Genomic DNA, 11,432 nt, shown 5'->3' with positions numbered 1-11,432 from the left:
GATAGATAGATAGATAGATAGATAGATAGATAGGAATATGAGAGGAATTTTAAACACTAGAAATGTAAATAAAACTTGATGATTCGTTCAAAAATCAAAGTGTTTGTGGTAAAAAGTTTATACTCTAAGAGACGGAGGTCCAAACAATCTGCCACATGGACACAAATCATCAAGTTGTAAATGGTTGAGGGCCACACAAAAATATGATTTCTGAAACTCATTTTTCAGGGGAAAAGGATTTGTAAATCCAAAATATCAAAAGGATTTTGTAGGCTTGCTTCATTAAATGATAATAAAAAAAGAAGAAATCATTTAGTTTTCTGCAGGGGTTCGGCTGATTTTTATCATCTTGTTTATTCTGAAAGACAAGCGAAGTCTTTCCTTTAAAATGTTTGTCATATTAAACCAGGTTTAAGAAATGAATCGAGTGCAGATTTGGGTCCACCCAGGTCTGCTTCTGAGTAAAACCTGATGGGCATTTCCTCATCCTATTTACTATGAAATTAAACAGAAAGCAAGTTTTGATTTTTAACAGACATACATTTGTGTTGTCACTAATATTTAATGAAATGAAAAGTTTCCAACCTCATCTGTGCTGTGCTGCTGGATGAGGTACCATATGTACCATTCTTGAGTTGCTTCCAGGGGCCTCAGTGGGTCTTTGGAGACCCTCGCTCTAAGAGGGAAACCAGTTAAATTACAAAGCGAGACTTACCAGAAACTGATCTATATTCAGAACCGTCTCAAACGTGTTGATACGCTCTCTCATCTTTCCTGTCGTTTTTCCTCTAAGCTGCTCCTGCTGCTCGGTCTCCAGCGTCTCTCCAACTTGCAGCAAGCAGCCTGGGTATCTGTGTCTTACATCTGTCCTTTGCTGTCTTTGACCATGTGGAGGACACACACCGAATCTGCCTCTGCACTGTAACCACAGTGAATGACGGGTATGGTGAGAGCTGCACACACACACTGAATGAGGAGGCAGCAGAGGTTAATACGTCCACTTGAGGGTTGACAATAAAGTGTCAGCAGCTCTTAATTCAGAGGGGAAGTCTCTGAGTCAGGCGGCCGGTCCAGCGGCGTCCTGCAGCGAGATTATAAATGTTACCAGGACCTGAGCTGCAGCAGGTATGAAGATAATACCTGCTGACTGAGAGGAGGCCACAGTCGTGTCCAGTTTGCACGGGGCTGGCTGCATTTTACTGTAGGCTGCATTTTACTGTAAGCACCTTCAGCATTGATGAAATGCTTCCCTAAAGCTTGATTCATCTCCGCTGTGATAAACATCCGATCTTTATTTTGTTTCCCTAAAACTCCTCTGGCACTGATTTCTGTTTTATCAGACTGAAAACATGCAAAATGACAGAATATTGAGCTTCTCGAAAAAATGTGGCGTTACAAACTTGCTGTTTGGTCAAGCGTTTTCTTTTATTTTTTTAGATAAAACTTTTCTCATATGGTAACATAACTAAATGTGTTTATTTGAGGGATTTTTGTAAAGCAAAAGAAACTGGAGTTTATAGAGCAAAATGAAAGCAGTTCCTCTTCCACTTATACAGCCTTATTGACCAGGACGTAATGAAGTTATGTAATCATTACCAGGCTTATAATTATTTAAATGTAACTGAGTATATTCCACAGCTAAAAGCTCGGTAAGCCACCTTTATGCATGTCAATGAAATCATTGCTATGATGAGTTTGCGCTGACGTTCTGGGTTTGGCTTCAATCAAACATCCAGAAATCTTGTTTATACAAATGCAACTTTGAGAGAAGATGCTTTATGCTTCTGCTTACTCTTCCTTCGGCTGTTTTGTCATAAACTTTGCAGTAGAATATGAGGATGTCTTCTGGTTTGACGGTTTTTCTGAACATTAAGTGGTCAGACCTTGGAGTGAAGTTGCTCACATGTCCACTATTACTGAGACTGGAAAGTTGTATTCTCTTGTCTTTATCAGCAAAATGGAAAAATTCCTGCTTTTGTTGAGGTAAATCACAATTGCTGATGATCAGATAAATAAGTGCTTTGTATCAACAACATCTGGATCCTCCACGAAGGCATGTTGTCAAGGTAGATTTTACGTTATGGTTTCAATTGTTTTGCGTTATGGTCACAAAAACTGGAATTTATGTAACTGAGGTTCAATCTATGTGACTTTATTGAGGTACGAGGATTGAAATTTTATTCAAGTCTTACTTTGAGGGAACTGCTAGTATTTTTTGCAATACCAAAACTGTCACCTGCCAGCAACGTCTGTCTGAATGAAAACATTTTTCTCCAGCGGACTCTAAATACACTCTGTGCAAGGCTCTGTGAGTCAGTTAAGTGAGGGTTCACAGGGCAAAGTGGGAGCCAAACCTTGGAGCACACTGGTACTGGCTGCTTTTTATCCAGCAAATACTGGTGGGCTCCAATTACTCTATAAAAGACCTGAAACAAAAACACTTAGTGTTTCTAAGGACTCCAGCTTGACCCAGCTCACTTCACCTCGGTTTATACTGTCTATTGAGCAGAATCTCTTCCAAAAGTATTTTGATCTCCACAAGCATGAAATAGTGAATAACAAGTTTGTTATTCCCAAAAAAACAAAAAAAAAAACAAAAAAACAACCTCTGATTGTAACTTCTAACACTTACAAAAAACTGAGCCACAAGTTTCTTTAAGCTTGCCTGATGACAGGTTGCTTTGACCTTGATAACTCAGCTCAAAAGTAAGGACATTTATATTTGGTCAATTATTTCTTTGCCGTACCAATTTTTCTTTGGCAATAAATCCTGTTACGTTGCAAAGTCTGCTTATTTCCTCTTTTTGGGGGACACATTTGCCACATTTGCAAAGGAAATGCATGTGTAGGTTCAGCAGCTGAGTTGCGAGAGGTTTATCTGACGGCGGAGAACATAGATTATTAGCCTTAGGCATGCTGTTCCTGTCAGAGTGAACCACACAGCCACACTGACCGACTCGCAACAAAAGCTTTTTGAAGAAAACGCAGTGTGACCAAAGGTAGAGGTGTCAGGCTGCTTGTACGATTCTCACACTCATTGCTAAGACAAAATGTTTTATAGCGGTTTGTTTTCTAATCAAATTAACCAATCAAATCACTTTACACCAGAGCCACATTCACCCAATCACACCTACAAACATGCTCACATTCATACCAATTGATTGTGGTTGGTAGGCAACTTGGGACACATTGAGAGATCTAAGCTCACAACTTTTGGATTGCAAGATAAATGCGCTACCTGTTGTCTGTCAACAATAGAAAGAACTCCTGAATCAGGACTGCGATACAGGATACGTAGATCTGTAGGCAAGTTAAGAGGGTTAACTTTCAGATCACAACTCATCAGACAACTACTCTTCCCAATAAGTCACAGCCACCCCCACTAGCAAATCGGCAAATAGCCCATATGTTATGTATATGCCAACTTTACTTATAAAGCACAATTAAAGACAATCGCTGTACAAGAAAAACAACAAACAAAAGATTTATAAAAAATCTGGAAGAAAAATGAGAAATCACATTAAAACGGTGCAACATTACCAAACCAATATGTTTTTTTGTTTTTTTTTTACTTGTTTGTTAAAGCTATGTCATTACAATCTGTTATGAAACAGATAATCTGTGAAAAGATCGAGCTCCTCCACCATCCAAGTATCAACCAATCGGAGTCAGGAGGAAGGTCTTAGCGCTGTCAATCATTCTTGTGAACGTGCCGCTAAGCGTGCTAATGGTGGAGAAACAATTTATGTTACAGGAAAACTGTTTATCAGTGGCCATGCTAACTATTCTGCTAACAGGGAGAAGGTGTTTCATAGCCAAGGCGAGGGAGCGGCACACACACGGTGACATTTTAAATACTTTTTATAAGTTACATACTGCATCTTTAAATCTGTCTTTAGTTTTGCTTTAAAGTTGCAGACTGTTCTTAAGCATCTTCATTAGTGATCAATCTTTAATGAAAGACCTTCAGGAAGAAAAAAGCAGATGATCTAAGAAATCCACAAATAGACTGTGGACCAAGAAGCTCTGAAATACATATTCTGGGGCCAAGCCATATTTAGTACCTTATAAACAAGAGACAGCGCCAAACAATAGTTAGCAGCAGGAAAAGATGTTCAGCATAGGCAGAAAAGTTTTAGTCAATTGGTAGAGTGAACTGAAATTAATAACAAAACTAATTTATACAAATTACTTCATTCAAATTGGATTTGAATTTAAATCTTTATTGAAATTATTGACCTAAATCGGATGCGATTGTTTGAATTTTGTCGAGATGAAAATTATTTTGAATTATTATCATTACATAAACAAACTGAGGGCAAAACATTCAGATTGGAGCATGTCTTATTTAAATAGTTCAGGAAAAGATAACATGTAGAATACATCCTGAGTGCAACTTTAATGTTTGTCTCACCTTCTCATCTTATCCCCAATATGAACACTTTTAAAATATGTTACAGATGCATTTATACAACTTTGATGTTTGTCTCACCTTCTAATCTTATCCCCAATATGAACACTTTTAAAATATGTTACAGATGCATTTATACAACTTTGATGTTTGAATTGAAAAGTGAATTTTATAGAGCATTTTTGTTTTTTTCTCTAATCAGTAACTTAAAGATTTAACTTTATTTGACGCCACATTAGCTGCTCGGTCTGATTTGTTTTCTCTACCACACTTTCGTTTTATTCCACCCTTAAGCCTCAGTAGCATCATAAATCAACCTGCAGGCTCAGTTTACAGGAAGCATTTCGCTTGTTTTTCCACCCACCACACTTCTCTACAGGTTTCCCTCATTTGAAACCTGATTTTTGAAATGCCACAAATGCTCTCCGTCCAAACCGCCTCACCTGCGTCTGAACTCTCCCAGCAACCTTTCACCTTTCTGCCCTTCTGCTCCCCCCGGTCAAACTTTCCCTCTCACCACCCTGTGTCTTCATCCATCCATCCAGCCCCACCCCCGAGCTGAAACCTTACTCGCTGATAATTTTAGCAGGCGTGTGACCCAATGTTCACTGACACACTTCTGTTTCACTCTCTCTAACGGTTTGTCGTGGGGTTTTTTTTTTTTTTCTCCCACCCGTCTCTCCCAGGAGGCTTTTCCTCCGGACAGGTGGTGCGTTTTAACCTTTGCACCAAACAATGGCAGGTTATTGACACTATTTCATAATGTGGTGTCTGATCTCGAAGCTATTGATGTAACGATGTCATTATAGCATCATAACCATGTCTGTAATTGAAAAAAACATCCAGTGACAGCCACATCGTGTGAAGTTTAATGGCTTAATCGTCCACATCCCAGTCGTTCCAGCGTGCGAGACATTTGGCAGGTGAGCGATATCCCCCCTCATTTGGTGGCCCGTATTACTTGAGACTTACGAGATCTGTTTCACTGATCTGCTCCTCATACAGCCTCGTTTTAGACCGAGCAATTCACATAAACCGTAACACGCAACCAGCTGTATCAAGTCGGGCTCAGAAATACAGTTCATGTGCGTCTGGAGAGCACCAATAAGCAGCACTGTGTTCTCGCCACCCTGCTCGAGCGTATCTGTCAGCGTCCTGAGGGTCCACAGAGGGAGCTTCCTCTTTGTTAAGGTCAGGGGTCGACCACAGCGGTGTCTCCTGGTGGAAGTTAACGCAGCAGTCCCAACCCGGCATGCTTTAATTTGCAGATTTACAGGTCAGAGGACATCCAAACAGACTAAAAACTCAACATTTTTTATGTTTGAGTTGAAATTCCTCGACTACAAATGATTTACTTTCCATTCTCTAAATATTCCCCAACAAAAAATAAAAAATGCGACAATTGCAATGAAAGAAAGTGTTAGTGGCTCTCCGATTTAGAATTGCACACCTTCACTGGATGCTGCTCTGCCAATTTATTGATTACAGCTCATTTTAAATTTTGTTGAGGGAAATACATTCCTACTTCCATAAATGACTTAATTTTAGCTTTGAATTTAGCATTTTAGCAGATGCTCTAGAAAACGTTTATTATTTCTGCAGCAGAAGCTCCGCACACATACAAAATCTGAACTCTAAATATTCCTTCAACAAATATTAAAAGGGTTAGCCACCACTTAAACGCATGGTCCTCCATTTTTATAAAATAAATGTGTCTCATCTATCCCAGTAGTTCAACCTCAAAATGTTATGTTAGAATAACTCCAGAGGGTGAATGTTCACAGCATTTAAACCTCTTTTTTGTCACGATTCAACTGCAGCTGCAAAATTTTTTGATTCAGATTCAAATTTATGTGATTGGAAAAAAAAACAAAAAACACAAGAACCAAAGAATTGAGAAGTAGGAGGAAAATGATACAGAATACTCAACATTTTCTCATATAAAAATCTTAAAAACTCATTTTGTTTTCAGACCCTCTGTTTTTTATCAGTATTTTGAAGAAGCCCATATTCTCTGCAAGAACAGCAGGAAGTCTTCAAGTGTTTGTCTCTACCAGATTTGTACATCTATAGCACATGCGCCAAATCCGAGGCCAGTGGGCCAAATCCGGCCCACTGTAGCTTTTAATGTGGCCTTGTAGATTCTAGACTAAAATCTTAGTGCTTAAATATTATGCCATCAATCAAATCAATGCAGTTTTTAATCTGTTTATTGGCAAACTATATCAATCAGTCCTTCTGGTGTCTTGAGAATTATTGTGGAAATTCACACAAAATCAACAAATTTCTGCACTTTTTTGCCCGAATAATTTGGAGTTTATTGCAGATTTTTCTCAAAAATTGTCAAAAACTTTCCTACTTCTTACATCAGCTCTAATTGATGTTTGGTTATAGTCCATGACCTGTTACAGCGAGTAATAAAAAGTCGCAGTTACCGTCATAAATAAGTGCAAATATCGAAAATATTTCCAAATTAGTACCGCAAACACTATTTGGTGCAAAAAAAGAATCACAAAATCCTGGAGGGACTGAAAAGATGTTCAATGATATTATTTAATGTTAAGAATTCATTGATATATTAACAGTTTGTGAACAGGTTTCATCAATACATTCAGCACAACCGGCCCTTTAAGAGCATTCAGGATCTTAATTTGGCCCAAAACAAAACTGAGTTTGACCCGCTGATCTAGAGACTTTCGTTAGTTCCCCTTTTTCTTCCTTTACATTTATTCACCACTTTATGCTGGTGTGTCACATAAAGTCCCAATGAAACCCTTTTAGACCAAATCTCAGTATGAATACTGCTTTTAGCAGCTGAAACGCACTTTTTTTTTTAAACAGTTTATCTTATTCTCTTTCCCTGAGCTGCAAAAACAAATCTGCGCGTCGACCCGAAAACACACAGCACCGCATTCTGCTCCAGATCAATAAATGAGTCATATTATGACAACCCATTAACAGCTCCACACATCAAACCCTCCGAGGCTTTTAATTCCTTCCGGTCGCCACAGCAGAGTTTGCACCTGAGAAAGAGAGGAGTGTCACATCGCTGAAACGTCCGGCTTGTAAACAGCGTGACAAATTGAGATTTCTTATTTATATCTGACTTGCGGGTCTTGGAGGGGTTCATGGAGACGGGTCGGGGGGTTAGAGACTCTCTTCGGGCGACAGGCCAGGAAAATAAGAAGAACCGTGTCTCTGCTTACTTTGTCATTTACAAATTTGTTCGCTCTCCACCCAGCTGCTCCGGGGCCGTGACTGCTCATTATCTTGTCTTATAATTCACAATCAAAGCTGCAGGAAGGGACAGTTTGAAGCTGTGAGTCCATTACGTCTGCAGCAGCAACACGCTGGATGAAAATAAGAAAGTCTGCAGTGCCCTCACAGAATAACCCCGGATGAGCGTTTTAACAGATGACATCGTGACATGGCCACATCTCAGCATGTATAGCTAACCTGTCTGCTCAGGTTTCCTGTATATAGTATTTATAACCACCAATACTTAAAAGGCTGCAGGATGAGTGGGAGTACAGGTGCCACAGAGAAATCATTTTTTTCCAGGATATAAACAGGGAAAGGTAAGAGTTCAAGTAGTGACTCAACGTGTAAAAAAAAATAAAATAAAATAAATAATGGTAATATAACTCCTGTTTATTGTTGAGATGACTTTCCATTTACTGCTTTCACTCTGGCGTTGTGGGCGTTATAAAACTGCGGGTCTGTTAATGTGTTTGATACCAAGTCCTGCTTAGAAAAGAAGCACAAAGACAGCAGATGGGGAATACTGATTGGACAAGAGGCCATGAAAAGTAGCTATTGTGATCAAAACACGGAGGACAATTGAAAGAAATTGAGCAAAAGCAACAAACTTCACACGAAAGTAACCAGAAAAGGAAAGACTGGCGAGTAGAGAAAGCGGGTGCAGAGGCGGACCATGAGGATGTGGGGATGAGAGAGAGGAGGTAAAGGTAGAAACACCTACCAGGGTCTGCTGGTATCTCAGAGCCTTCCTTTGCGACGCATCTGCAGCCATTGACGCGCTGTCACTGATCCAAAAATAACCCCGCTGGACACCCCAGCATTTCCAACGGCGTTGGCAAACACCATGCACCGCGCAGTCTTATATGTACACTCTTCACACCAGGTCAAATAAACACACAAACATCTTGTGCTTCTCGGTCTCCTGGCTGAGGAGAGCAAAACTCTAAGCGGATGAGACGACTGGTGAAGGCGCTCCTCTCCTGATGGTCCAGAGGCTGTGAGCGGCCCGGCTCCACTTCAGGACTGACGGACAGAAATGAGACGGACAGACAAAGCAGAGCAAAGCCATCTGATGAGGCAGAGAGGGACACAGCGCTTTCCTTTATTAGAACTGCAGACACCTAATAACACACACACACACACACACACACACAGAACTTGTTGCTCCTGCAGCACCCTCCCTACCAGCCAACCATTAGATGTGTGTGTGTGTGTGTGTATGTTTGGATGGCCTGTTCTTGTTTGGACACCGGCGGTGGAGGGGGTGGTAGCTAGAAGGGCACCCCTCACAGGGCTGCCCCTGCAACGTGAGCGAGAAGGTGCACATGACACCCCCTATGACAGCTCACACCTTAGCAGCCAATGCAGCGAGGCATTCCCCCCTTACCCTCACATGCTGGGGCAGCGCCCTCATCCTTAAATGTACCCTCACACAGCAAACACTCAACCTGAAGAACCCCGCCTGCAAAGCCCTCTGCATGTTCCTGAACCCTGCAGCTGGCGCAGGTAACCCAGTGCAGGAGAGTTAAGTCAATCTGTGCTGTAGAAGACGGAAAACTCAGAGGCCTCATATCCTGAGAGACGACATCCCAAACAGACAAACACATCCTGATCGATCTCTAAACTTTGGAATGGAACCGGAGATGGACAAACCGACTGGGGGCGCTGCTTCGGTCTATTATCGGTCACACAGGGCGACTGTGGCTACTATCGAGTAGCTTGCCACCATCAGCGTGCGAGTGTGTGCGTGAATGACTGACCGTAGTGTGAAGCGAATTTGGGGTTCTCTGAACTTAATAAAGTACAAGTACAAGCCATTTACCATTTTGTGGTGAAGAAAGAGTCGAGCCAAAAAGCAAGACTCTCCATTTACCGGTCCGTCTTCCTTTTCACCTACGGTCGTGACACGTGGATGATGACCGAAAGAACGAGATCCCACATAAAAGCGCCAGAAATGAGCTCCCTCAGGAGGGCGGTTAGATGGGCTGAGTGGGAGAACCACTGCTTATCAGATGAGGTGGTCCAAGCATTCGATCAGGATGCCCTCTGAGAGCCTCGCTTTGGAGGTTTTCAAAGCATAACCCAGTGGGAGAAGAAGATCCAGAACCTGGTGGAGGGACCAGGTTTGGTCTGGTCTGGGAACCCTTAAGGTCCTCCAGAATGAGCTGGACGATGTCACTGGGTAGAGATGTTTGGGTTTTCATCCTGGACTTGTCGCTCCCATGACCCAGTCGTGGATTAGTGGAAGCCAATGGCTGGATAAATAAACAAAAACGTCACAACATGAGCAGTTATCAAATATCTCACTACGGTCGTATTATACATTAATAATTAATTATTAAATATTTTTTCTTTTGTAACATTTTAATCTCCATCTCTGCATCTAAAGTGAAAAGAAACAGTTTGTTCCTGCAACTTTCACTGTCGTTTTATGCACATGGGATTCGCACTGCAATTCAACTAAAGGCAGCTGGGGGACTCTAACTTTTCAAGTTGGAATCTCAAATTTAGTAAGCCATCTATTTGATGTGATTTCAGTAGAAAACTCTGAGTTTCAAGTGCAACTTGAACGATATCTGGAAGCAACTACCGTACAAAGTAGACCAACAAAGACCTGAGATAAGACCTGGTAGATTCATCATTCTTGAGTTGTTCATTTGCTGCATGGCAAGTTTCCAGCTACCAGCTCAAGGAATCACTTTGTTGCTGCCAAAACACAATTTTATATCCACTAAACTCTGTTCTTTGGTATTTGTCATAGATTTAACTAAAAAAAAAACCCACACACACTCATTGTGAAGTTATCCAACACAACACTGGTTCATCCTTTGAATTCAGCTTTTTAAATATATCAAAATGATTCATCCGTCAGAGGTGAATGGGCTTATAAATTACAAAATTCCTCTAAAAAATGAGGTCAGATACTTGACTGAAAATGGGTTTGTAAATAAAAAAGGGCAATGTTTAGAGAAACACTTTGAAAACATATTGAGACAACTATAAAAAAAAAAATTCCCACAAATGCTGGTGGAAGTATTTATGTAGGCGTCTCTCTTTCGTTGGAGGGTTGCTCCTCTCGGGCTAATGAGACAGGCGGCCATTATAAAAGCCACAAAGACGCACACAGATCCCTCCTAACTCTGGCCCGCTTTGTGGTCCACACGCAGGCACATAACATCTTAATCTCACAGCTACATCAGAGGCCAGCAGGAAATGTGTTACTCTGACTATGTGTGTGTGTGTGTGTGTCAGGGGGAGAATGACTGTGGACAGCTGGCTGGGCCTGTATCTGATACACCAAGAACATTATCAGCGGGTGTCGGCGGGCAAAGCGAGAGGTTCCTACATCCCAGTTTGCAGCATGGAGAGACCTGAGCGCAGCGAAATAGTGCGCAGCCAGTTATACTACACCGGAGAACGGAGAGGACAGGCTGTACACAGGCAACAACACGCACAAACACGGCAACAAGGGGGATCGGATACGGCGGAGCACGCACAGGAGCAGCCGGGCTGCATGGTGGAAACTACATTCTCCAGTCAAACTGCCGCATTTTTACAAAGAAAAAAACAAAACAAACTTTTAAAATGAAAGCTTTTTTTTATTGTAATGAACATTTGGCAGTCATTGGTCGTGAAGACATCTCCTCAGCCCCCTCCCCCCTTTAACACAGTGTGGTACAATAAAGTCTGACCTTCAAAACTTTTCACACCAGCTTCTCTCTTTATGTTATATCTCCACTATATCAGTATAAAAAGGAAT

The 11,432-nt window shown here is 41.3% G+C and overlaps 1 protein-coding gene across 2 annotated transcripts in view; it reads right to left on the bottom strand.

Moving 5' to 3' along the window:
- The window catches only part of clcn1b (chloride channel, voltage-sensitive 1b), a 37,044-nt gene extending 28,190 nt beyond the window's left edge, over positions 1–8,854 (bottom strand). Inside the window, exon 1 of one of the 2 annotated variants that reach the window (XM_007550097.2) lies at positions 8,394–8,854. In XM_007550097.2, coding sequence (XP_007550159.1) covers positions 8,394–8,444 — 51 coding nt within the window. In that variant the 5' untranslated portion in view covers positions 8,445–8,854. Of the gene's footprint in view, positions 1–715; positions 795–8,393 lie in introns of those variants that run through there. The other variant, XM_016670486.1, reaches the window with a different exon arrangement.
- Between the last annotated feature and the right edge of the window lie 2,578 nt (positions 8,855–11,432).

This window comes from Poecilia formosa, unplaced genomic scaffold (assembly GCF_000485575.1).
Source record: "Poecilia formosa unplaced genomic scaffold, Poecilia_formosa-5.1.2 Scaffold34, whole genome shotgun sequence".
Classification (NCBI taxonomy): Eukaryota; Metazoa; Chordata; class Actinopteri; order Cyprinodontiformes; family Poeciliidae; genus Poecilia; species Poecilia formosa.
Note: the sequence above shows the minus strand (reverse complement) of the source record. Positions and strands in the feature narration are given on the sequence as shown.